This window comes from Pundamilia nyererei, unplaced genomic scaffold, assembly GCF_000239375.1.
Source record: "Pundamilia nyererei isolate P.nyererei 1_Seehausen unplaced genomic scaffold, PunNye1.0 scaffold00023, whole genome shotgun sequence".
Taxonomy (NCBI): domain Eukaryota; kingdom Metazoa; phylum Chordata; class Actinopteri; order Cichliformes; family Cichlidae; genus Pundamilia; species Pundamilia nyererei.
The window spans coordinates 3,142,876-3,167,215 of record NW_005187424.1 but is presented as its reverse complement, the minus strand read 5'-3'; the positions used below and the strand labels follow the sequence as shown (position 1 = coordinate 3,167,215).

The window sequence follows — 24,340 nt, the reverse complement described above, 5'->3', positions numbered from 1 at the left end:
GTACATGCGAGTACCTGCATGCTCAAACAATGCAAGCAAGCAAGCAAAGAGATACAAATCGAGAATGTTAAAGTGGTGTTCCTGCCAGGAAACGACTTGTTTGTTAAATGGTCTGGTGTGTGGCAGAGCTGCCATGCAAGCTGTTCGCCCGCCATAGCAAGCAGGTTGGCATTCAAGCGTCTTGCCCAAGGACACTTTAGCACGGGATCGAAGCCCATCTATTACCTGAGCCACGGATTTAGTTACATTGTCCTGTTTAGTGTATCGGTTATACGCACCAATCGGCCACAACATTAAAACCAGAGATGAGTGACGTGAGCGTTAATTCAGTGTCCTGCTGGGAAACGTGGGACCTTGCATTTGTGTTATTCTGACTTGTACCACCTCCTGAAACACCACCACAGACCAAGCACTCCTCTCCATTGCACCCCCATCCCGGAAGCCCCACAGGACCCAAAGGATTTGCTGTTAGTTCCATTAAAGCCTTTTGTTGTGATGTTCAAGGTAACAGGTGTGTATTTCTTGTTGTTTTTTTGTTTTTACATATCTTTTTGTTCAGGTTTGCACATCAGAGTCGTATTAGATACTTGGCTAGACTTCGATCAGCATGTTTAGAACCGGGACTCTGAAAGTGACGCATTGCTAACAATCGCTATGTTTAGGTTGTGCTTTAGAAGGTCGAGAACAAATCCACTCGGCGTGATTTTCATGCCATTGAAATTCCAATTTAAAACACAAGGGTCTGTTTACTCTTCAGGTCCATTTCCTTTCCTTTTCGAGATGATTTTTTTTTGCATCAAAGCCTCCTTCTGGAGAAGAGCAGCATTGTTTCAGCGGCAGCAGCGAGCTCATGCGAGGCCGCAGACTCCGCAGATAAGCGCATCAGCCATTACCGGGTCCCTCCTTCAGACCTATTAGGTCTTGCAAGGACTTCAAACACCAATTTGTTCTGCAAATAGCCCATTCAATTTGTGCCTGCCAGAAAGAGACACCTCTCTCCCTCTCTGCAGTAATTGAATCTTCAAAGGGACATTTTCCTCCATTTCTGTCAGGTATTAGAGTGATGAATAGCAAACGGTCATCCGAACAGAAAAGAGAGGATACATGTTTATCCATTTTCAGTTAGACGCTCATCATGCGCCTTGATGATTGCGAGGCTGGGAATTGAATGGCAGCGCTGCAGGATGTTCAATAGAGGATTTTCAGCCATGCTGATATCAGGCTTTTGCCCACTTGAATAGACAAAATTAGCCAGGTACTCATTACAACATCTAAAAACCCAAGTTTAGCTAATTAGAGACACTGAAGCTTTACAATGAATTTAAGGAGGCTATTAAATCTTCAATATTTTTATTACTTAAATACACCATACTGGAGCAAATGTCTCGGAAAATATCACAAATAAATTTCTCTTTCATTCAGCATTTAAATGTTGGTGATGATCTCTACATTACTGACTATGAGCAAATTTCTTCAGCTTGCCATGAGTTTCAAAGGGAGGAGCTGAGTGCGGAGGGGTCAGATGTACTGTAGCCACGCCTGGACAACGACATTTACATGCATACTGTACATACATGGTAGTTTTACAAATACACCAAGAGAGTGTTCATGATTTGTTTTCCACAAAATGCCACAGATTTTTTTTTAAACCCCATCTTAATATATAGATATATACCACCAAAAAGAAAGAAAGAAAACCAAAAAACACATTCCCCTTTGACAACACTTAAAATATAGAAAGTGGAAACACCATGTTGCTGGGAAATGAGGATAGAAAAGGAGGAGAGGAAAAATGAAAAAGTCCCAGTTTCCCCCCCAAAATGTCTCTAAACAAATGTGCAGAGTTGAAAAGCCTGCGCCTTTTAAACCTCATTAGTCTCGTTCCTTCTCTTCAGTCACAACATAGTCTCGTCACGTTGTTTAATTTTCTCCTCCCGTAGAGTCCTCTAGGATTCGGATCGGTCTCCCCCTTTTTTCACTTTTCTTTTTTCCCCCCCCTTTAAATCGTCCCAAGGTCACAGAGTCCGCAGTGTCCCGATTCAGGTGTAGTAAGTGCAAGTATCCACCCACAGTTGGGGAAAAGCCAAGGATTGAAGGCTGAGCGCTGGGTATGAGTTGCAGAAATAAAAAGTCAGGTTACTGGTTGAGATGTGAGGAGGATTCCTTTAGGACAAAAGGGCCTGGGGGCACAGCTAAAAAGGCCGGGGTGCTGCTGATCCACACTGTCTCGGGTGTCAATGGGTAAGGGTTAAAATGAAGGCACACATCCTGCTTCCTGCACGGCTCCCGCCTAACACACCTGAAAGGAGAGGGCGATAAAAAAGGAAAAGTTTAAATAAGAACAGACATCAAGCCGTCATTAAGAGCATCAGTTCACAAAATGTCATAAATGTTTCACCCCTTGATAAATAAACTTTCCACCAGCTCCAGTGTTTAATTTATTGATCAGCCAGGCTTTGAAAACCATCTGGTGTCCCATTTACTTTGCATTAACTAAAAGTGCATTCATGAAGCGATTCTCTTTGGTATAATTAGAACCACGCTCCGACATAACTGCAGGAGGTGTTCAGTCCTTTGAAACAGAAAAATGCAGGGGAGGAAAGACAATTATCTGTCTGGGTACCAGCAGCATTCAACTTTTTCATCTTTCTTGTTTTTTTCCTCCGCGATTCGAAGGGGCGATTTACTTTTCCCTTCATCCCTCAAATCACTAGGAGGGCTTCAATCTATTAGTAATTGCAAACTCCTACTTGGGGGCTAATTAAAGTGACTGACGCTGGGAGGGTCCCTCTCCCCTGGGTCAAAGCAGCTCTGTATGAGAGCGGTAATTTGTCTGTTCTGAACAAAGAGATTAGGAAGAAGCTGGGAAGAAAGCTTAATAAATGAGCATCACATGTCCTACGCCATGATCGTGAACAACACCAATTATGTCACAGCGAAATCGCACATAATCAAAACAACGGTCAGAAGATAACCCTGTGACTGCTTCATTTTCTCCTCTGCTAAACCAGCTTCTATATTCAGGCCGATACACTGGAGCCGTATTGATTCAGAGGGCTGTTATCCTGCTGTAAGCCTCTGCTGTTTGAGGCTGTCGAAATTCTGTTCGAGCAAAAGAAATACAGTGTGATAAAGTGCTTGAGCGGCAGAATAATTCTCCTTATTTCACTCGCGCAGATAACAAAAGCATCCAGAGACTGTTCCCACTGAGCGATGAGTCTCTGTTTATTTAATAATTCGCTCTCTGCTATAATTAAAGCACCAGGGCCAATATTCAGATTGCATTTTAGCATCAATAATTCAGCAGTTTTCACTACAATTGATGTTAGTGCATAAATAAACAATGAGGCCTCATATTTACTACACCAGCCATGCTGCAAGAGACACTGGGGGTGGGAGCAAGGACTTAAACAGACATTTAAAATTAAGCTAGATAATGCAACGGCTTTCAATTTAAATGTGAGGAGCTCTTAGAGCTCCAAGAGCTGATTTGTAAAAGTGACAAGCCCTTAAAAGGCCTGTGACGTAAGGGGAGGAGGGATGTGGGGGGGCTTAATGGAGTTCTACCTCTCCTCTACTCACAGAACCACTCAAGGTGAAATGCATGCTCCCAACAATATAATTCCTCTTTCAGTCAGACTCTGACACACTCCAAACACCTCCCATATCTCTCAGTGTGCTCTATGTGCAGACAAGGTATCAATAAAGCTGCTTGTTGTGAGGCAAAAATGATTAGATCTGCTGCAGGCACAATGAAGCTATCCTGAAGAATGAAGTTATCCTTCGTATATGATTAGGCCTTCTGTTTTGCTTTCACTGGAGGCATCGAGATCAAATCAGGGAAAGCCATGATGACAGCTTTCATGATATACATGCTGCTGCAGCTTGCTGTCTGTGTTCGCTTCTCGCCCCCACTCGGATGCACATTTTTGGCCTCGGAGTAATAACTTAACCCAGGTGATCCCAGGCATGTTGATAGAAAAGTCAAATTCGGTTTTAAACACTCCGTATTAATGTTAAAAGTGGACGTCTGGCTCAGAACGGCAAAATAAATTCACAATGAGTCAAATATGTGTCTGCTGGTAACAAAGTGTGAGGGCAGCGGTACACAAAAACATCATTTTCGCATGCTTTGTGCTGACAGTTAATACAGATTTTCTAAGTTCATGTCCTCCAACAAGAATGATGGAAAAATCCATTGGCTGTCTAAAAATAAAATTCATCTCTGCTCTGTAAGATTTAATATCGGCTGCATGCCTTGCAGTGAAGTCGAATCGACGACATCAATATAAACAGAGTGAAAAATGTTGCCGTGAAAATTACAGATGTTTTTCCTTTTCCTGCTAATGACTCCGGCTGACTGATGACTTTTGCTGCTTGTCTTGTACTTTGAAATGAGACCACAAAGAACCGCGGGGCTCCCTCCGCCATCATGGGGGTCTTACCTTCTGGTCGGGCAGCAGCGGGTTCGTCTGCAGTGAACTCAAATGGCCGTTGATGAGCGCTGTGGGTCTGTCGTGTTCGCAGAACAGGCTGCCGTTGATGTAGTGGAACCGGTCCCCGGGGACGAGCCGGTTCCGACAGGTGGAACATGTGAAACACTGTAAACAAAGACAGAACCGATCTTAAAGGTCTTACAGGTCCTTCCCTGTAGTGTGTTTACATTGAACTTGTAAAGGAAGCTGAGGATAAAAATGTTGCTTAAGCAGGTTCCAAGAATCTTATTTGTGACTTGAGCGCCTGTGATCTGTAAATCTCAATTTCAATTAAAGGATCCTGCCTTTAAATTGCTCCTTAAATAAAGCCAGCGCACATTAAGATTTAGTGTTTGTGGAAGACACAACCATCATTTGGTTTCTAAATAGCTTCCCTGTTCTCAGTAATGTTATCAAATAGCTAAAAAACAGACCTTTTTACATTTTAACACACTAGAACACCACATCACATCTGTAAATTCAAAGATCTTGCATCCGGCATTTATTTCCTTACATCTGTCAAGGAGAAATCTTGTCACGTTGTTGATAGATATCATGCAAAATTCAGCCTTGGATACATACATGTGCAAATTGCAGTACTCCTATTTAACCACTAGGGACATCACGTCATGTCAAAGTTTCATAGCCAAGTATTTCTTTGTTTCTGTTGCAAGCAGCAACACCTGAGCCTTAATGCTGAAGCGCCAAAAAAGGTCAGATCCTGTAGTGTCCACTTTATTCTGCTCCACAAACAAATCACTCCCACAGCCTCCCTCCTCCTGTTAACACGTCCAGCTTTACAGCTTTAAAAATGCATGGTACAAAAATCTGTTTTTCTCTTAATGAACGCTCTCTTAATGAACAGCTAACCATCATTAACCGATAAATCAGTATGCCCTCATCCCGCCTAAACATGGCAACTTTAAATTTGAAATATAGTTGTTTTTAAGCACCGAGGCTTCAAAACCCAATGACTAACATCAGGGCAGCTACATCAATTTTTCATACGCAATCTATAGTTTTTGTAGAGACTTTGAGGCTTCAACCAAATATCTACACAAAATATTAATGTTTTCTCATAGCTAAGATCAAAACTGATCCTAGGTCTGTTTCATAAGTCTTCAAACACACGCTCACATCATTTTTCATCACAACATTTTAATACAGTGATGCTATAAAATTTCCTTTTTTGTGAAATAATATCAAAATGCTAAATGGATTAACATTTACTCAAGAAGCTGAAAATTTTAATTATTAAACATGAGAACAGATGGTGATTAAATGATTAATCCACTTATTGTTTTAGCGCTCCAGCAGTTGGATTTTACACCAATTTGAATTCAAACTAAAGTTTTTGCTTTAATACTTTTTTGGATCTCCTGTTAATCATATCTCATTAGCCCTGCTCCGTACAGACAGTAGTCGCTATTGACCACAACAGAGACATTTTAAGCCAAGCACACAACATAATTAGTGTAAAGTTAATTCAATGTGATGCTGATTTGTGTGTTCTTCAAAGAGATAATTCCGATACTAAGGAAAACACTGTTATACACAAAACTGAAAACTAGGAGTGTGCTGATGTGTCGGTTGAATATCCGTTTGTTCAGCTGATTGATATCGGTATATTGGCAAAATGCTAAAATATGAAGTTACAAATGAAAGAAAATAATGGGATCACCATCAGTTATCTCCAAAAAAAAATGTTATTTGAAACATCGGCCCAGGATTTCATAACCGATGCATCGCTGCTAAAAACAAAACAAAGGCTTTAAACTGTGCAGCACTCCAACTTCATCAAGTTCAAAACTCCAGAGAGGAAACTTGACTTTACCTTGAGATGGTACACATTGCCCTGTGCCCTCATCACCAGTTCACTGGCTGGAATAGACTGACCACAGGCGCTGCAAGCTCCGCTGTTCCCAAATAATCTGAGGGGGGGGAAGAAAGGGACGAAGAGGGAGTGTTACTGTGGAGCTGCTGTATGCATCTGCACAGATTTAGCCTTGTGTAATGGACTGTCCACACTTTTCTCTGCAGAGTGTGTGACTGAATGAAAAGTGTATCCGGCGCTAAGTTTCCCCCCAACTCCATTTCTGCCTCGAAGGGAAAACATACAGCAGAAGAAATAGAAAATCATCACAGTATCAACAGGAAAAATGAATCCAACACGACTCTGCCCTCCACAAGCATCTAGCACTGAAACTGCATATTACTTTGGCTGCACATTTTTTGCAGCCTAATAATAACGTGGAACATAAGCAATAAGGACCTAAGAGGATTTGATTGTACATCCAGGCGGAGATGTAGTGCTTTTGCCATTAGGACTCCTGTGAATGCTCCGTCAGTGCCGTGTTTCCATTAGAAACCCCGTAGCTACTCGGGTTGATATATAATGTGCATGGGTTAACCTTTTCAATCATGGTGTCAACACTTTAGATTTGCTTCTGCTCATCTCTTTCGTCCCTAACCTTCTCTCTCTCTCTCTCTCTCTCTCTCTGCCTCTTGATAATGAAATGCTTGCTCCAGCTTCCCTTCTATCTTCCTTCTGAGTCCACAATTTAGATTACTTCATCTCGGTGAGCAGCAAACTGAATGAAATTTCGATTTGAGCAGAAAGTAATTTACTGGGATCTGGACCCATTTGTCATCATATCTCACCGGGTGTTTGCTCTATCACTGCACTTTTCCTAAGCAATCAAATAAGACCACGGCATCTGACATGCTCCGGAGAGAAGGAGAGAGAGGGAGAGAGAGGGATGGAGACAGAAAGGGATAGGGGGGGAGTGGTTAACACTGGCGTGCGTGCATCAGATAAAGTTGTTTGGTTGGGGGGAAAAAATTAACAAGCGAAAGAAAGAACAACAAGATCAAAGTGTCTTTCTGCGCAGACCTTCTTGAAGACGTTTTTTATGAAATGTATTTAACAAAGAGGGAATAAATGCCTCTACCATCCCAACCATAACCCGAGCAGTTGTTAGAAAAACTGACAAACAAACAAGCCAGAGCTCTTTGCAAAGGGACACAGAAATGGCTTTCAATAAGGCAGCTTAGGCTGAAGCAAATTTTGTCTTGGCATCATTTGGAATGGCTCCATCAAAACTCAATTTCAGAAACTAATTAACTGGAGACCGTCGTCACAACACTGCCAATTCTCTGCTCTCGCTGGGACAAACATGACAGTGGAAATGAACATATATGCCTTGCTTTAAGACTCTTGTGCTCTGCTGCAATGTGTGTGTGTGGAGAAGCAAAACTACACTTTCCCCACAAGATGTTTCTGCATATCAAAGCCGGCTCATTCCGAAATTCAAACTTCGCTCAAATTGAAAACATGTTCCTCGTGCTCTTGTTGAATATGTTGCTCGAGGAGTTTCCTCCTGTGCGAAAGCTTTTGAGAGGTGTGGAAACAAAGGACAAAAGGAGTTTTCACCGCAGCCTTTTTACATTTGGGCGCAGTGTGAAACTCGTACCGGGTTAATTATTTTACCAGGGGATAGCTCTTGATAGTATTTGATTTAGGAGCCAAAGCCTTTAGGTGCTCAATTAAGTTGCTGCATCGGTTTAGAGTTGGGCTCTAATGGCCTCTTCTGCCAGTGAACTACAGCGCTGAGGTGAAGCCAACACCCCAGGTCAGTATAATTAAGGCCAAGGGACTCTTAATTGCAATGACACATCTGGTTTCTGCTTTTTGCAACAACAAAAAAATCAGTTACTCACTACGTTTCTCGGGGATGGCTTTATCTTGATTTATCTGTCGTCTTCCGCCCTTGTGAATCTGTCTTAGATTAAATTAAATAACAAACAAAAAAACACATTTGGACCTGTCTGTTGCCTATGCAGGCAATGACTATTGGATTTCATTTCAGCGCTGACTGCCGGGTGAAATATAGCATAGCTTGCTGCGAGGCTGTCTGGTAAATGCAGACCTCATTCACCAAGGCCTTTGAGTAGGGTAAAATTACCCCACAACAATGATTTCTGCAACACAGTCCATTAAAAATGCCTCTCTACATCAGCAGCCAAAGCACCTTAAAAGCACTAGGCCATATTGATACTGAAGCGGGGCTTTGCATAATGGCAAGAGCTGCATTAGAGAAAAGGGTGGAGGGGGGGTAGGACAGGGCGGGGTGGGGAGATTGCGAGGATGAGGGAGGGTTCGCGTGAATCTGTGATGTGCATGTGTTTCAGGAGGAGGGGGTGGGGGTGTGTAGGGCTGGAGTCGGAGGCTGGGTGGTGCTGGCGGTGGGGGATCAGCCAAATTACACTTGGTTAATTCAGAGTAACAGATCTGGCCCCAAGTGAATTGAAGGCCTTGAATTAATTCTGTTATGACAAATCAAGATAAACGTTTCCCCTAAATTGCATGCGATTTAATTAATTTCTGAGATCCAGTTTTTTTTTCCTCCCCTGGCCTAATAGTTCACATTCTCTTGTGCTGTCATAGTGCTTGAGTGGGCAGACTTCAAAGTGATATTAAATAACCAACTATTAGATTTACCTCACACGTTCTATTGGAAAAGTGCCATTTAATTACCTAGGCTTATTCAATTAAGGGGACACACATTCTCCCTGAATCCAGCAGCCACAAGTAAATTAATTCTCCCTCTACTAGCAGCCCACAGAAATAATATCACCTCCAGCTTAAAACAACATGATCCCTACAGCAAACACAACTTTGGCTTTAAGTTAAAGCTTTTGGGGACAAGCGCTGCATGAAAAACAGGGGATGGGTTATCATCCCAGGCCAGGCATACGACTCAACTCCCGATCGGTCAGATGAGCATTATTAAATCAGCTGTATGGATATAAAGCTGAAGCTGCAGCTGAGAACGTATGTTGAGCTGTTTAGCACTCTATTACAAATATGAATCTGCCCCTTTAAGATGAAGAGGGGGGAAAAAAACAGCAGCAAATGGCCTTCACAATAATCCCTCTTCTCTCTGTCTTTCTCTCTTGCTCTCTCTCAAAAGCCAATTTGGTTAATTAAATGTTTTGTTTGCAGTGTGGCTCTCATTCATTTCGGACACGTCATTGGGAGCGGATACAAGCCAGGGACCAGATCTCATTAGATAAAACCCATCAGGACTAAAGGAAATGGAGGGGGACTATAATTAAAGCATTTAATTGTGTAGACTCACTGTCAGATGTTTTTTTTCCTACCCCGCTCCTGTCTTTATCTCCACAGAGATCTCATGGTTCCATAATGTGCGTTTTAGCTCTTCCACCAAGCATGCTCTCATTACAAGTGGAAAGGTGTATCCACATTTTCCCCCCTTCCAATTTTAATTACGTTATAGTCCCATTATGAATGAAGTACCCCATTGACTTCCCCATCCTTTTTATGAGGTGGGTGTGAGAGCGCACAGGCGCACTTTAGATTTTGAATTATCCGTGCAGATTTGATAGCAGCGTTGTACGTTAACTGGAGTGCGGTTCCATCCATTAGAATATGAGCATGCATTTCTATTATATAACAATAAAAGCAGACTCTCCGACTGTCTTGCATGAATAGAAACTCAAGTTTAGCAAATGGCTAATTGATTGGCTTAAAAATCCATACCAGTCTAGCACATGAGGCTGAGTCAAGGATGCATGTCAACTTTCAGTAAACTGCACCTTCTCTCGTCACTTAAGACTGCTCAACATGACCAGAATGAGTGTCATCAACAAGCTCTGGTTGGGTGTCTGGCACACCTACTTGAATATTTAAAAAGGCTCTCTTTGCTAATTAAATGATCCTTTTTCCACTGTATTAAAAAAATTGAATAAAACAGCCTTCACTGAACACAGATCCTGTCCGTGTCTCTTGCAGAGCTAACTCAAGTCATTTAGGACCAGTTTTCTGTTCTTTTGTTGATTGTAAAACAGGACAGACCGCATTATGACCTGCACAGACTCTCTCCTTTTGCTTTGTGCTCTGTCAACATGGCGCCACGTTTGGCGTCTTTCAGGGCAGGCCAGAGAGCCTTCAACCAGGATGCCTTAATGAGCGCTGATGACGTTAGTACAATTTGAGACACATGTCGTGCAGGAATGCACCAAACTTTGCGGACGGTTGCATGACCATGACAGATCTACATCAGCTTAGTCCTGCTTTTAACTTGATTTAATATCACAGCCTAATATAATCCAGAAGAAAAGTTCTACGGGCTATGAGAAGCACAATTTTTCCTTTTAAATTCATGCAAGATGTTTAAACATCGAACTTGCTCAGTAAGGCTGCACAAGCAAAATACAGAAAACTGAACACACAACCTGGTGATTTCCTCACCTGATGTAGTCGTTTCTACAGAGGATCATGCCACTTTTTGTGTAGCACGATGTGCCGATCTCACCCAGCTGGGCCTGGCAGCAGGAGCACTTGAGGCATCGGCTGTGCCAGTAGCTGTCCATGGTGTAAAGGAGGAAACGGTCCGCAATTTTGCCCCCGCAGCCGGCGCACCGCTTCCAGGACAGAGAACCTGTGCCCACCGGTGGTGGCTGGCTGCTGCCTCCGGGATTCACCATCGTACCTGAGAACACACAGAAGAAACCATGACAGGTTGCTGTTCAGACTATTATTTTTTTTTCCTTTTACACTCAAGGACTGCTTTGTACACACAAGGGTCAGGACTTACACAGCTATGAGTTGACACATTTGTCATAACTGATCAGTTATCAGCTGTTTGAACATGTTGTATCTGCAGCTGCGAAGCCCGATCTCTGCTACAAGACAACCACGAGTCACTTAGTGAATTAATCTGCCCTTGATCTCTACGCTGTTGCTTCATCAGACCTCTTGTGATGAATGTCTATTCACTGATAACACTGTGGGGCCAGAGGAACAATTACACAGCACGGGCCTTTGTTGAGCTGTCCTAATGGCGCACAATTCCTCACTCTGCAAAGAGGTGATGTCCACAGCAAAACTCAAGGGAGTGAGTAAAGAGAGGCTGATGTTTGGCACATTAGTTCTGATGCTGCATGAGCCTTTGACCTCAGCCAAGTATATGATCACGCATCTACACCACAGCCCTGATACAGCGATGTGCACACGCTGTAATGATGTTAAATGTTCTAATCTACTGAAATGCAGGCATTTGTTTCACCCACCAAATTAATGTGGGCTCTTTCAAATGTAATCCTCTCCAATTTGGTCAGGCAGCCTCGCCTGGATAAAGCCAAATCTATGTTGAAAGACAGGTAGGCTAATTAGAGTTAGGAAGAGGGAGGGTGGGGGGTGCACAGAGAAAAGCATTCAGTAAGCCCATTAGCGATGGCTCTTAGGGACAAACCACAGCGTACCTTAGTGCTGATTAAATCTAAAAGGAGATGAATCAAAAAAGCCGACCTGAAAGTGACTCCCGGATAAACAAGACGGGGCCATCATCAAGTTTCATTCAGAGGAGTTTCCTTTTTTTCCGCTGAGGGATGGAGGGGACGGGGAGGGGAAGAGGAGGGGGGTGGCTTTTAACTTAAATGGGCTAACTCAAGTAATTACACGGGCAAGCAATTTGGAGACCAAGTCATGGAAATAGAAGAGGGAGCGAGAGAGACGGAGGGGGGGGAACATATCAGACAGCCATGTGCTAAAAGCTTCTGTCCGCTGCCTGATTTTGTTTTTGAAATAGAAAATAAAAGAAATGCAGCTTCACATCTCAATTACTACGAGCTGAGTCCTTTAAAAAGACCAGTGTAATGTCCGCTGTCACATCTGAGCGCAGGCATTCCTAAAATAGACACAGGCGGACTCAAAACCGACGGTTTCCACTCTGAAAACTACGGACAATTGCAGGTAGCATATATACACATATAAAAAAATATATATACAGCGCAAACACACAGAACAGCTGTACCAGCGGCAAACACCCACCTCGTTTGTCTCCTTTCAGGGTAATGGCTGTAAAGTTGACGGCTTGAATGGCAGGTAGGCGAACAGGTAGGCTGCAACAACAGTACCCCAAAAAAGTACAGGTAGAAAGCGGACGCGACACCGCGCGCGGTCGTCGGCCTCCAGCTCCGCGCGGCAGCGAAACCCTCGAGCTCGGCTCTTCAGCAAGCAAATGGAGTTATCAGATAGTATTTCCACTGGATGCTTCCCGTTTAACTGCTGCTGCCGCTTTTAGTGCTCTTTTTCTCGCTGGAACAAAAACGAGTCCATCACAAGCCGTAATTACAGGTCTGCGCATGCCGTTGTGTCCACAGAGCTGGAGAAGTGCGTGGAGAAGAGGGAGGGAGGAAAAACAGAAACGCGGAGGCAGGCAGAGAAGCTGTAATTGACTGTCCTCTGCTCTGGTCTCTGGGTCCCGTTAGCTGCTTGTTCTACATGTGTCGCTGACAGGAAGAAACCTCCAGTAAAAAAGCCCCTTCAGCCGCGTGACGAAAGGGCCTCGGCAGCCAATCCGCGCGCGGTCCATTTAAGAGGAATAACAATTCTGGCCAATCAGAGGGAGGCGAGACTGACTCGGACACGCAGACAGAGAAGGATGGAAACGGAGGTGAGATGGACCGGAGAGAAGAGACACGCAGCAGTCCAACGTATACAAGCCAAATCAGGGGCAGAGACGAGATTAGAGCGGATTTATACGCCGAAGAAAATCCGTAGAATAAGCTCAGTGTCCTGTTTAAGGAGCTTCAATATCACCGTGATAAATATATTATCTCTTCTAAACGTCCATAATACTCGAACATGGAGAGATTGCATATGAAGCATTGTAATAATATACAGATCAAACTGTCTCCATTGTCGGGACTACTGAAAGCTGCATAGCAACATCCTGTAGGCTGCATTCATCTCACGCCCGACTTTAATTAGTTGACATTCAATAACTACTTAGTTTACCGAGGGTGACTCCAACCTCTGGGAAATATCAAGCCCCCCTAATAGCTGCGTAGTGGCGCCATCGTCTGTCACTGGAAAAAATCGCAGCGAGGCCTGCTGTCGTTTACAACCTCATTAAGCCTCGGGTCATTGGTTTCAACACCTATTAAGGCTAATCTGCAAGACCTGATTTGGCTGAGATCCTTTTAATTCCTTCAGTTTGAGTTTTTCCACCATCACGTGACACTTCTGAGATCCCATCAACTGAAGGTGACTGTAACGTTTTTTTAATAAAAATGAAATGTATATGGTGGCGACACCACGACAGAGAGGCGGGGGGGCTGCTCTCCTTGTAAAGAAAAGCTGCAAACAAGTGACGTCTTCAGTTTAACCAAAAACAGTTGCTATTGGAGAAAAGTTTCCCTGTTTGAGATTCAGCAGGCTGAGTGGTTTTACATGACAAAACGGCTCTCTTATAAGATGCCCCTGGCTTCATTAGAAAGACGTCAGATGTATAAAGATGATCTTTTTCTTGACTTTAATTGTTTAATTATTCCTGCAGCTCCGAAGAGATCGCGCTGCATCAAGCTGATTTCCCTTTTGGCAAAGCCGGTGCTACTCCGCCTTGGTTTGAGCCACATTCTCCTGACATTCTCATCAAGCCTCTCACTCAGCAGAACAAAAAAACCCCACGGAAGATTGCAAAGAATGTCTTTTCCACCAAGGAATGATTAATTGATATAAATGATTAAAACAGAGGAAAATTATGAAATGAATTTGAAAAGAGGCCTCACAGGAAAAGCTTTGTTTGTTCCGGGCCTTTTTTAATGAGCTTTTCATAACTGGGCAAGAGAAATTACTCTGCGTGTTCTTTTTCTGGAGCTCTTTTGCAAAATAATTATGGCTAGTTGAAGTGAGGAGGAGGAAGTGGAGGGGTCAGGGAGACGAGGGGGAGAGAAGAGGGTGGGTGGCTGGGTAGGTGGGGGTTCCCTCAGAAATTGATCACCTCCTTTCTCCGCTGAGATCTTTGAGTCCTGTGGCAGTTTCCAAGCAGCTGCATTATGACAAAAAAAAAAAAGAAAAAAGAAAGAAAGCAGCCAACAACAATATGATTGAACACTATTTCAGTGTTTAAACAGGGACGAGAAAGCGTCAGATGTGGCTCACAGTGTTGATACTCCCCACAGGGGTGATCTCACTGAGATGAAAAGGAGACCACGGTGCTTCATAATGAAGCTGCTTGTCCTGTGGGAAAAAGCAATAGAGCCGCAGTGAGCACGGTGGTTAACTTCAGCCTGGGATTCGCTCTGTGTTCTCGTCTATTGACGTGACACTGAGCCGCAGAGAGGCCGGTTTCAGCCTGAGAGTTTACACAAAACATCCAGGCCACTCCAACATTCTCTCGGGCTCATATTCTGAGATCGCACAGCTACATGTGGCCTCGTCTGCCGTTTGCGATACGACGTTGCTCTCGCTTTACTGCACATGTTGTCTGTAAAAGAGAATGATGTTCAGTTAGCTGAGCCAACTGATCAGGGAAGATTAGAGTTCAGATTATCTGCAGATACAGAGAAGCTGCTCTAGGACTGCACACAGGGTGGCACAAAGATCTCTGAGTGAAATCTGCTAAATGAGTAAAAGGTTACTTACCTAAAGAGCCATTAAGGGAACACTTAAAGTCCACATTCTCCGAAAAACATGTTGATTCAGGATGCTTCTGAAAGTGATAAACTGATTTCCTGAACATCTAAAGTGCTTTTTTCTGGATCAGACACAACACACGAGTACACACAACTTTGTGCATCTGAGAAATTGCAAAGGTTTGCAAAATTTTAAAGTTATTATAATTATATAATCCAGGCCTGTCAAAGTCAGTTCAAATGCTTTAATTGAATCAAAAATGCATGCCCTGCATAGCCTTCTCATGTACAGTTTGATCCACATACTTCACCCAGGCCACAAAAGTGCTCCTTTGCCTTTCCATGATGGGAATCTGCACACCGTACCAAAGAAACTCTACTGGATTGAGATCTGGTGACTGTGGAGACCATATGAGTATTATGAGCTCATTGTGATGTTCAAGTAGCCAGTTTGAAACGATCTGAGGTTTGTGACATGTTGCGATCAGAAAATGGGTACACTGTGGTCATAAAGGAATGCACATGGTCAGCAGCAATACTCAGACAGACTATGGTGTTTAAATGATGCTGAGCTCATACTAGTATTCCAAGAAATATTCCCCACACCACTGCCGGCAGCCTGAAATGTTGATACAAGGCAGGATGGATCTGTGCTTCATGCCAAATTCTGACACCACCACTTGAAAGTGGCAACAGAAACTGAGGCTCATCTGACTAGGCATCCTTTTTCCAGTCTTCTAAAATCCAATGTTGAGAATTCCCATGTGAATTGCAGGCTCAATTTCCTGTTCTTAGTTGATAGGAGTTGCACCAGGTGTGGTCTTCTGCTGCTGTAGGCCATCTGCTTCACAGTTCAATCTGTTGTTTGGTGTGTGTGGACTTACTGTTGTTTTCCTGTCAGCTCAAAGAAGTCTGGTAGTTGTCCTCTGACCTCTGGCATCAACACGGCATTTTCACCTCAAGTCACTTAAATCTACATTTTTCCATATTCTCTCAGATTCTGTACTTCAGCAGGTCATCTTGACAATGCCTAAATGCAAATTGTTGCTGTAAGTAAAAGAGTAAAAATCTATTTCCAAGTAAAAGAAATAGATTTTTCATCATGAATTTTTCTTAAAATTTTATTAAGAATCTAAAATAATATATGGATTGGATAACAAGGGACAAATTTGGCTCCATGGCCTTGAGTTTGGCACATGTGGCATAATCAAAGCTAAAGAAGAGTTTGCAGATCATAGCGCAATCATGCATGCTATTCATGTGAATATACTAGAAAATATAGTATTGTTTGTTTCTGATGTTTACTGATTTTTGGTACCAAAATAATTTACAAATGGGTTATTTGTAAGCAAACACCAACAGTTTTTAATTAAACTTTAACTGAGGATGTCATAGCACATCTGTGCTCACATTTGGCCAAGTAGGCGGTACTCAATAGTAAATAGCCCAAGATTTATATAGCAATTTTGCATTCTTACTGACCACTCAAAGTCAGGCAGTGTTTTCCACTCACTACTGCACAGAATCTGGTCACAGGAGCAGAATAGCAGCATACACTATCATTTCCATAACAGTGTAGCGTCTCTTTTGTAAAGTGAAAGGAAGTGGGGACAATGCATCAGTCATAGGTAGGGGTGGCTGATTTAGAGTTTAGAGTAAGTTCATTTAGAGTAAAAAAGCGCTATATAAGAATGAGTCCATTCATCTTTTTACAGTCTATGGTGGAAGAAATTGGCTAGGCTGTGTCCTAAGCTGTCACCAGTCCTGTACTCATTCCTCTTTCTCATCGTGTGATCAGCCTCATGTGCATACGTAGTCCTCTCTCCCCAGTTGTGTTTATCAGATCCTCTGTTGAGATTCTAGTGTTTAACCCGTCTTGCTTCCTGGTTTTGGTGCTGCTTAGGATTCCCTTTTAAGTTTGGCTGTGTTTTTGAAAGTATCACCGGCTTGTTAATAAGTTTTGTGTTTTTGACTGAGCTTTTGCTTCTGCATTTGGACATCCTGACTTGTGGCTAATTATAACACCACAGCCGTGCTGACACTCTGATTGTGTGGCCAGCAAGTAACATATTGAAAGACAGATGTAGCAACTGTGACATCACCCATTTGTCTGTGAAACTTAGATTGGTTTTTACTACAGCTGAACAGTGAAGCCTGCCTAGGATTTGCTACAGAGAACCAAACCCTTTCTTTATACCAGGGTGTGAAGCTTTTTCTTTTCTGGAGTCTGTCCCATGGCCAATTGTGGAACTGCAGCTTTGGCACTTCCACACTGGCTTCATTTGTCCAACCCAGGAGGTCTCTGCTCACATTTTATCCCTTTTATTGCTCAAAAGGTGCTAAAAGCTGTCTGTCTCTTCCCCAGCCACTATACTTAACTGCGTTAACAGATTACTGGTTGTAGATGGCTGTACCTACACGTAGCACGCAAAATTATGTTAAATACCATCTAAATCTCCTGTGGAATGCAGATAACCACATTTTATTTTCGCATTGTTCGTTGATTCGATTGCTCAAACATTTAATAGCAGTGAAGCCTGGAGGTAAATTAGACACGAAAAGAACAACAAATAAGAATCCAGCCGACCACATTCAGCTCACTACAGAGCAAATCACTCCACTTTATGGTTACGGTAGAATACAGTTGTGCAATATGTAGCAGAAATGGTATGAAAATAAGCACATTCAGAATGACTAAAGTTTCATCAAACCCTTCAATCTGAGGTCACGGCTGCGTTGCTTTGTTTTGTGGTATGCTGCGGTGGTTCCAACTCGACTTGGGTCACGAAACAATGAAACAGCCTGAAGTGTTTAGCTCGATATTCCCACGTTAAAATGTGCCTCACTTCATTTATTTGGGGGTATTGATCGCATTCATTTATCGTTTGTAATTAAACAGAGAACAAGCAAGCTTAGGTAAACAGAAATCAACAGCTCAATAAATGCTTCATCTGTGTCAGAGGGGTTAGTTAAAACCTCTGCTGGAAGTTTCTGATTTTTCCGGAGTAAGAAATTTGAAAAATATGTCAGCAACAATACAGTGGCCTGAAGTTTTAGACATAAAAAGAAAGCCGAGTGATACTAAGTCAGAGTCCATTATCCAAACTTCAATATTAGAGATATTTCTTAGTTTTTTAAAGTGACACTCCACATTTTGGGAAAATGTAATTATTTGTTTTCCATCTCAGGGTGACATTCGAGGTTGATGTGTCAATGCGCATTAAATAAACAGAGCTGAAGTTAGGTTTAGCCTAGCTTAGCATAAAATAAGACAATACTTGTATTGCCGGCAGCTCCTTATATGTACAATACTAAGTTAAAAAAAAAAACCCACACATTTAGGGCTGTTGTATTTAGAGAGCTGTTTAGTGATAAGGTGTTATTTGGTGCTAAAACAGGAAAAGCTCATTTTGATAGCAAAACAAAGACTGTCTAAGGAGTTTGTTCCATTGATACTAGAATGGGACATGAGCTGATAAGGTTTACTAGAATTAGGGTTTGATACCCTTGTATATATGGTTCCAATCAAGCAACAACCCCCAAAGGTAAAAAAGGAAGCTTCTTGAAGCTTTTTTCAATGGCCACTTCAGGCAGCCATCAAAAAAATGAGTCAGTCCCCACAGACTCTGATTTGCTGTTGCCTTCTAGTTTTACAGTATTTTAAAGGAAGTTTATGTTAAGTTTTGGCTGTTGTTTATTTTTTTAAAGAATCCCTCTGGATACTGGAGGTAAGGGCATGGCCACTTTGATAAACAGGTGTTCAGACACAAGCAACTGGAGCTGATCACAATAATTCAAGTCACTTAACTGAACCTCTGGTCCATCACTGTCTAATGGCCTACACTGGAATGATTTGCTCACAGCTGTACCAAAAAACTGTTTTCTATGTCGGAGGAAAGTTTTACGTTTGTGCAATTTCGAATTATTTCTTTTTATAGAGATCTTTTTAATTAGATCAAGCAATCTTGAAAACACCAGTAATTTATGTCGGCATTCTTTTCATTATGTGGGTAAATGGATATTAAAAAGGCAGTGGGTTCGTCACTAGTGCCTGGAACAGGATTCACTGTGTTAACAAAGAAATTGGAGAAGTTTGTTGCTGAGAGAAGTTGGTGGTGAAAGGGTCTCTTCAAATCTATGCAATAATCTTATAGATCCAGCAAAAAAAACCCCAAATGAATAATTAAATTACATCCACGTGGGATACAAACTTGGGAATCCTGGTTGAAAGCATCATGTCCGATTTACATCACTGCAAGCTACTAACGTAGATGTAATTAAAGCTCATTGTTTTGGCCCGGAGCTCTATTTCTTTGGTTCAGCCTCAGTTCTCTCATTAGACAACAAAATGCTAAAGTCACCTTGAGCTACCTGCCCTGGACAAAACATGAAAAACTATCTAGTGAACACAGTGGAGCATTTACAACTAAAGATTTCCACCTGCAGTCAGTTTATAAACTGAAGCATGAACTGGAGTTTGAGCTACTGCCCTCAGGTCAGTGTATTAGGACATTTGTTTGGTGGGCCAAAACATGTCTCTCTTATTCTACGGATTATTGATGGCAAATACAACTATGATCTTGGTTTTGACGCTACATTGAATCTTTGGCAGACATGGTGTGAATTTCCATTTCCTGCAGTTGAATTTACTGAGATGGCGTTAACTCTCGCAAGGCTACATTCTCTATGTCTAACTTAACTAACCACCCAAGACCACCTAACAGTACTCTTTTAAAACAAACTGTCCCAGCAATGCTAGTCGCCTGTTTCCAGCATTAAGATCAAAGTTACACCTCTATTTACATCTCTTTGCCGTTTGACCTTATCAAATTCTTTATGCTGGATTTTAAAACTCATCGTAAAACACATTTATACTCCTTGGCCTTCGATGTATTTAATCATTTTTGTGTACATCACTTTGTATCTCCTGTGCCTGCTGAAGTTAAGTTAAAGTGCTTTATATATAAAGTTGGTATTTGTTGTCTGTTGGTGCAGCAGAAGCTAAATGGTTTGAATCAGAAAAGTTTTTGCATTTTAAATCTATTTAAAGGGAAAATGGGGAGACTACCGCGTTTGGACAGTACTGGTTACTTCCATGTAGGTCATAAATCATCACAGGACAAGAAGATTTTTGTTATAAGTTGCTCCTACATACTATTTCCTTTTTCTTTTGGTGGCATTATTGGTGGTTTGTCACTTTCATATCCTCACACGATATCTAAATCTATTTTTCTTTCAACAAACATTTTGTCATTTGATGCTTTTCTAAACAAAAGGGGGACTTTTGCTCTCCTAAATTAACCGTGCTAAGTCTGTACAGGTCAGGATTGAGAGACAGACGTCTTTCGTAAAGCTGCGTAATGAAACCATCTAGTCATGACATTTTCCTATAAATGTAATGGATTTTGTACGTTTTTTGATGGATCAGGGTGCACATTTCCAAATGCACCCGAAGCCCTTGACAGTAATGAATGTGCACAACAGAGCCAGAAAACATTTCAGTGACGGGAGAGGGGGGGGGGGGGGGAAGAGAGGGAGAGAGACGTGAAATGATGGAATTCAGACTAAATGACAGAGAAGCAAAAACAGCCTTTCCTTTAAGTGCTTTAATCGTTGGATAATTGCTTCTACACACTATTTCAGACTCTCTGCATGCGCACACGTACAAACACAAACAGAACACCATGTGCTGCCTCTAACAACGTTGCTTTAATGAAATGTCGCGAATCCTTAATGAGTCTCAATGTCTTGTGATAAATTTCATAATTATTCAACCCCACGCAACTGGAGCGGGAAATTCATCAGTCAAAGCAAATTAGTTGGGATCCATTAGGGTTCAGTGTCTTGTAGGGACATTCACTTTATTAGCTCCTTACACCCATTGCAATAATTGGGAGCATATTTCATTTGGCTCTAACCCCACTTTACTGAATGACTGCTCTTTCCCGTTTTATTTACAGCGATGTGCTGTGTGCTGCATACTGTTCTTCAGTCTCTGTGATACAGTACGGAGCAGCGTGAGTGACAGCGCTGCTTCTTTGTTTCGATCTTGCTGTTTATTTTGGGAGTGGCATTTCTTCTACTTTGCTCGTTTTCCTTTCAGTGAAGCACAAGGCCGAATCTACCTGTGCCGTCTTTACCGATTCATCTAAAACTTCAAATGAAGCAAGTGGAGAGAAGCAGTGATTAAAACAAGTCAATAATGAAAGAGGGTTTTGTCTGTTTGTGAGGAGACCGCAGTCCGATCATGCAGGTCCTTGGTGATCAGTGGGACATGGCAGAGGGGATAATTTCTTTAAGATGACTGACGGTGGTTTCCACTCACAGATGCCTCTCTTGTTTGTCCTGGGGGTGCCTCGGGGTTCGCCTTCCCCTCGCTCCTCTGCCTCTTTTTCTGACAACCTGCAGACATCTCAGACGAGCTGCATTCTTCCCACAGAGACACCAAGTCTCAGACATGAAAGAGTGAGCGGGGAAGTGTCTCTGTTTAGTGTCGAGGCCATGGGAAACTGATGTTGGAGAGAAATGTGCACAAGGGTTCAGGTGTTGGCTGTCTTTGAGTGAAAGACCTTAACATGCGTTACTTTGTATTACTTTGGCTCTACTTTACTGCAAACTCCAAGGACCTTCAGCTGGGTAATGAATGTCTCAAAAGTTTAAAGGTTCAGTCAGTGTTTTTTGAGCTTATTCAATGGGAAAAAAGAATATGGTACTACTGAAATTACTTATTGTCATCAGATTAGACATGCAACCCTCCTCTCTCTGGACAGCTGGCAAACCTGCTAAACAACAACACCAGCTGGTCCTAAACTAACATTGCATCACCTAATGTTAGACTCCAGATTCCCCCCAAAAAATCACACTTTGCCTCTGATAAACAGTTTGATTATTCTCAAATAGTATGAAAGTTTTGTTGTTAAGTATCCGAATCCAAAATTTCAACTTGGATCCACTTCAAACACAGTTTCACTAACCCATGCTAACACTGGCAAAAACAGCAGTGCTTAAGGACTGAAAAGTTCAGAATATCCTCAACAACTCAACTCTGTCATCAGAGAGAAATGAGTTTCACTGACTCATATTGACCTCTTTACAGTCCAAATAGTGGATACTTGGTATATTGAAAGCTTAAAGCTGAGGTAAACAGCTGACTGACAGCCAACACTCACTACAGATCAAAAGCCAACAGAGTTGGTTGTCTTACAGTGGCCACCATAGCTAGGATTATGCACTTCAATTTAAAAAAAAAAAAAGTCAGTAAACTATTTGTTTGTTTTACATCATTGGTTATTTGTCCAGATGTTTGCTTGTCAGGTGCCTTTTGTAGATTTATTAATGACTACAGTCTGTCTGGAGGTAAAGAAGATCTTACAGCACTGGAAAACCTCACTGGGAGGATGGGTGGGTATCTTCAGTGTGACTTTAACACAAGCATGCTTATAAATTACATTTTCTCTAAATTTAATCTGCAGATGTTCAGTGGATTATGTTGATGAAGCTGTTTCAAAACTCTGTTTTGTTTTGTTTTTAATTAGCTGACTTGTTGGTATTTACATACCACTAAAGTGCCTCTGTGCACTCATTTCCTGTTTTCATGGCTTCGTACATACCTCTATGCACCAGAATGGGTGGACAGGAGCAGCAGAGTTTAGGTTTATGATGACCAGAGGCAGAATTTTGTTTTATCCAGATAACTTTTGGATTAATCCTGAGTTTTCAGTATTTCGGGTATCAGGGAATATCACCTTGGTAAATTGTGTTGTGAACCAAGCATGCTCTAGAGAAAGTTGGGTTACAGATTAGAGATCAACAGGTATGACATCACTGCCTTCTGACCAATCAGTTCTCTGGAAAATCATGTCACCATTCCTAGAGTGTGCTGACAATAGAAGGGTCTAAAGTTTTCTAATAGCATCTTATGAATATATAAGTATAGAAATTCATAAGAGGCAATTGTATTATTTTATTCTTTTCCTGTTGGCTACAAATGATTTTACAACAGTTCTATTGTTGCATAAACATTAAGATCCTAAAACAGAGCAGCTATTTGTACTTGCTGACCCGCAGACTCGTTTTGAATTCTGTTTTTATATTTATTCTTTACTTATTCTTTATTTTTAAAAATGACTGAGGCTGCAGCTGAGAGATAAAAAAAAAGAAGTGTCTTTTAAAGATGAATTTATTAGATACTCAATTATAATCTAACAGTATCTTCTGTGTCTTAATGACAGAGCTGTGATATTGATAAGTCAACCAACTTTTGTGTTGGTTGACTTTTTTAATAGGCTTCATACGACAACTAGCTTATTTCTCAACAGGCTAAATCTATTTAGTATGGTGGTGCTTTTCCAGTCTTATTGACAAAAGTGGACCATCTGTGTTGCTTTCATTCTGTATTATCTTTGTAACCTCTTCATTTGTAAAATTTATAGTTCATTTCTTATTTTCAGCTGCCGGTCCAATAGTCCAATAGTCAGCCAGTCCAATAGTCAGCGTGACTGGTCAGATGCTGCCAGCGGCATGCGTGAACATGCTCATAGTCAGAACCCTGGGTTAACACTAGCGCTTTGATAACCAGGTTTATGCAATCACTTATTCTGACTACCGATGTTAGGGCAAGTCAAAGCGGATAACACAACCTTTTGCCAGATGACGTTCCATTTTGGTAACCCTGAGTCAACCTTTTGCCAGCTTTGCATTAAAAAAAATTATGTGTTTAAATTCATCTGAGGGCTGCAATTTTATCTCAACTGTCTTCTTGATATCACAAGTATGTTTAGGTCCACGGTAATCACAGCCTTGATTACAAGCCAGTGATTACCGTGAATGGTGCACATACAACATGCACGCATTCTCAAATCAACCAGGCCAGGATTCTCTTGTCAATGTTACCACGTTAACAGGAAAAAAATCACTTACTTTAAAATGTTTAGTTGAGTTATAAACTCATCAGCCAGTTTATAAGGTACACACGTTCAGCTCCTCATTAATGCAAATATCTAATCGCCAATCACATGACCTGCTGAGATTTTCAAACTAAGCATAAAAATGGGAAAGGTGATTAAGTGAATTTGAATGAAACTTTGTTGTCGGTGACCAGATGGGCTGGCCTGGTTATTTTCAGAAACTGCTGATCTACTGAGCTTTTCCTATATAACCATCTCTAGATTTTACAGAGAACGCTGTGAGAAAATATCCACCGAGTGTTGGTTCTCTGGGTGAAAATGCATTATTGAAACAATAGGAGAATGGCCAGACTGCTTTGAACTAATAGGAAAACAAAATCGTGTGTCTTGAAGCAAGATGAGCTACAGCAGGAAACAACCATACCGACCTCTGAGAAATGCTTCCAATACCTTGATGAATTTTAGTAACAAAGAATGAAGGCAGTTCTATTCCATTCATTTCAGTTTTCTTTATAC

General features: G+C 41.8%; 1 protein-coding gene across 2 annotated transcripts; it reads right to left on the bottom strand.

Moving 5' to 3' along the window:
* Positions 1-1,333: 1,333 nt before the first annotated feature.
* Positions 1,334-12,857, bottom strand: lmo4b (LIM domain only 4b). 2 transcript variants are annotated; one of them, XM_013909376.1, is made up of 6 exons: positions 12,331-12,857; positions 10,750-10,990; positions 6,310-6,406; positions 4,592-4,601; positions 4,446-4,554; positions 1,334-2,299 (listed from the first exon to the last, which is right to left on the bottom strand). In XM_013909376.1, the coding sequence occupies exons 2-5, from the start codon at positions 10,983-10,985 to the stop codon at positions 4,484-4,486; spliced, it is 414 nt and encodes a 137-aa protein (XP_013764830.1). In that variant the 5' UTR covers positions 10,986-10,990; positions 12,331-12,857; the 3' UTR covers positions 1,334-2,299; positions 4,446-4,483. The 2 variants fall into 2 exon arrangements, with proteins under 2 accessions (XP_013764830.1, XP_005727264.1); XM_005727207.1 differs by having other exon boundaries at positions 4,446-4,601; positions 12,331-12,856.
* Positions 12,858-24,340: the final 11,483 nt, after the last annotated feature.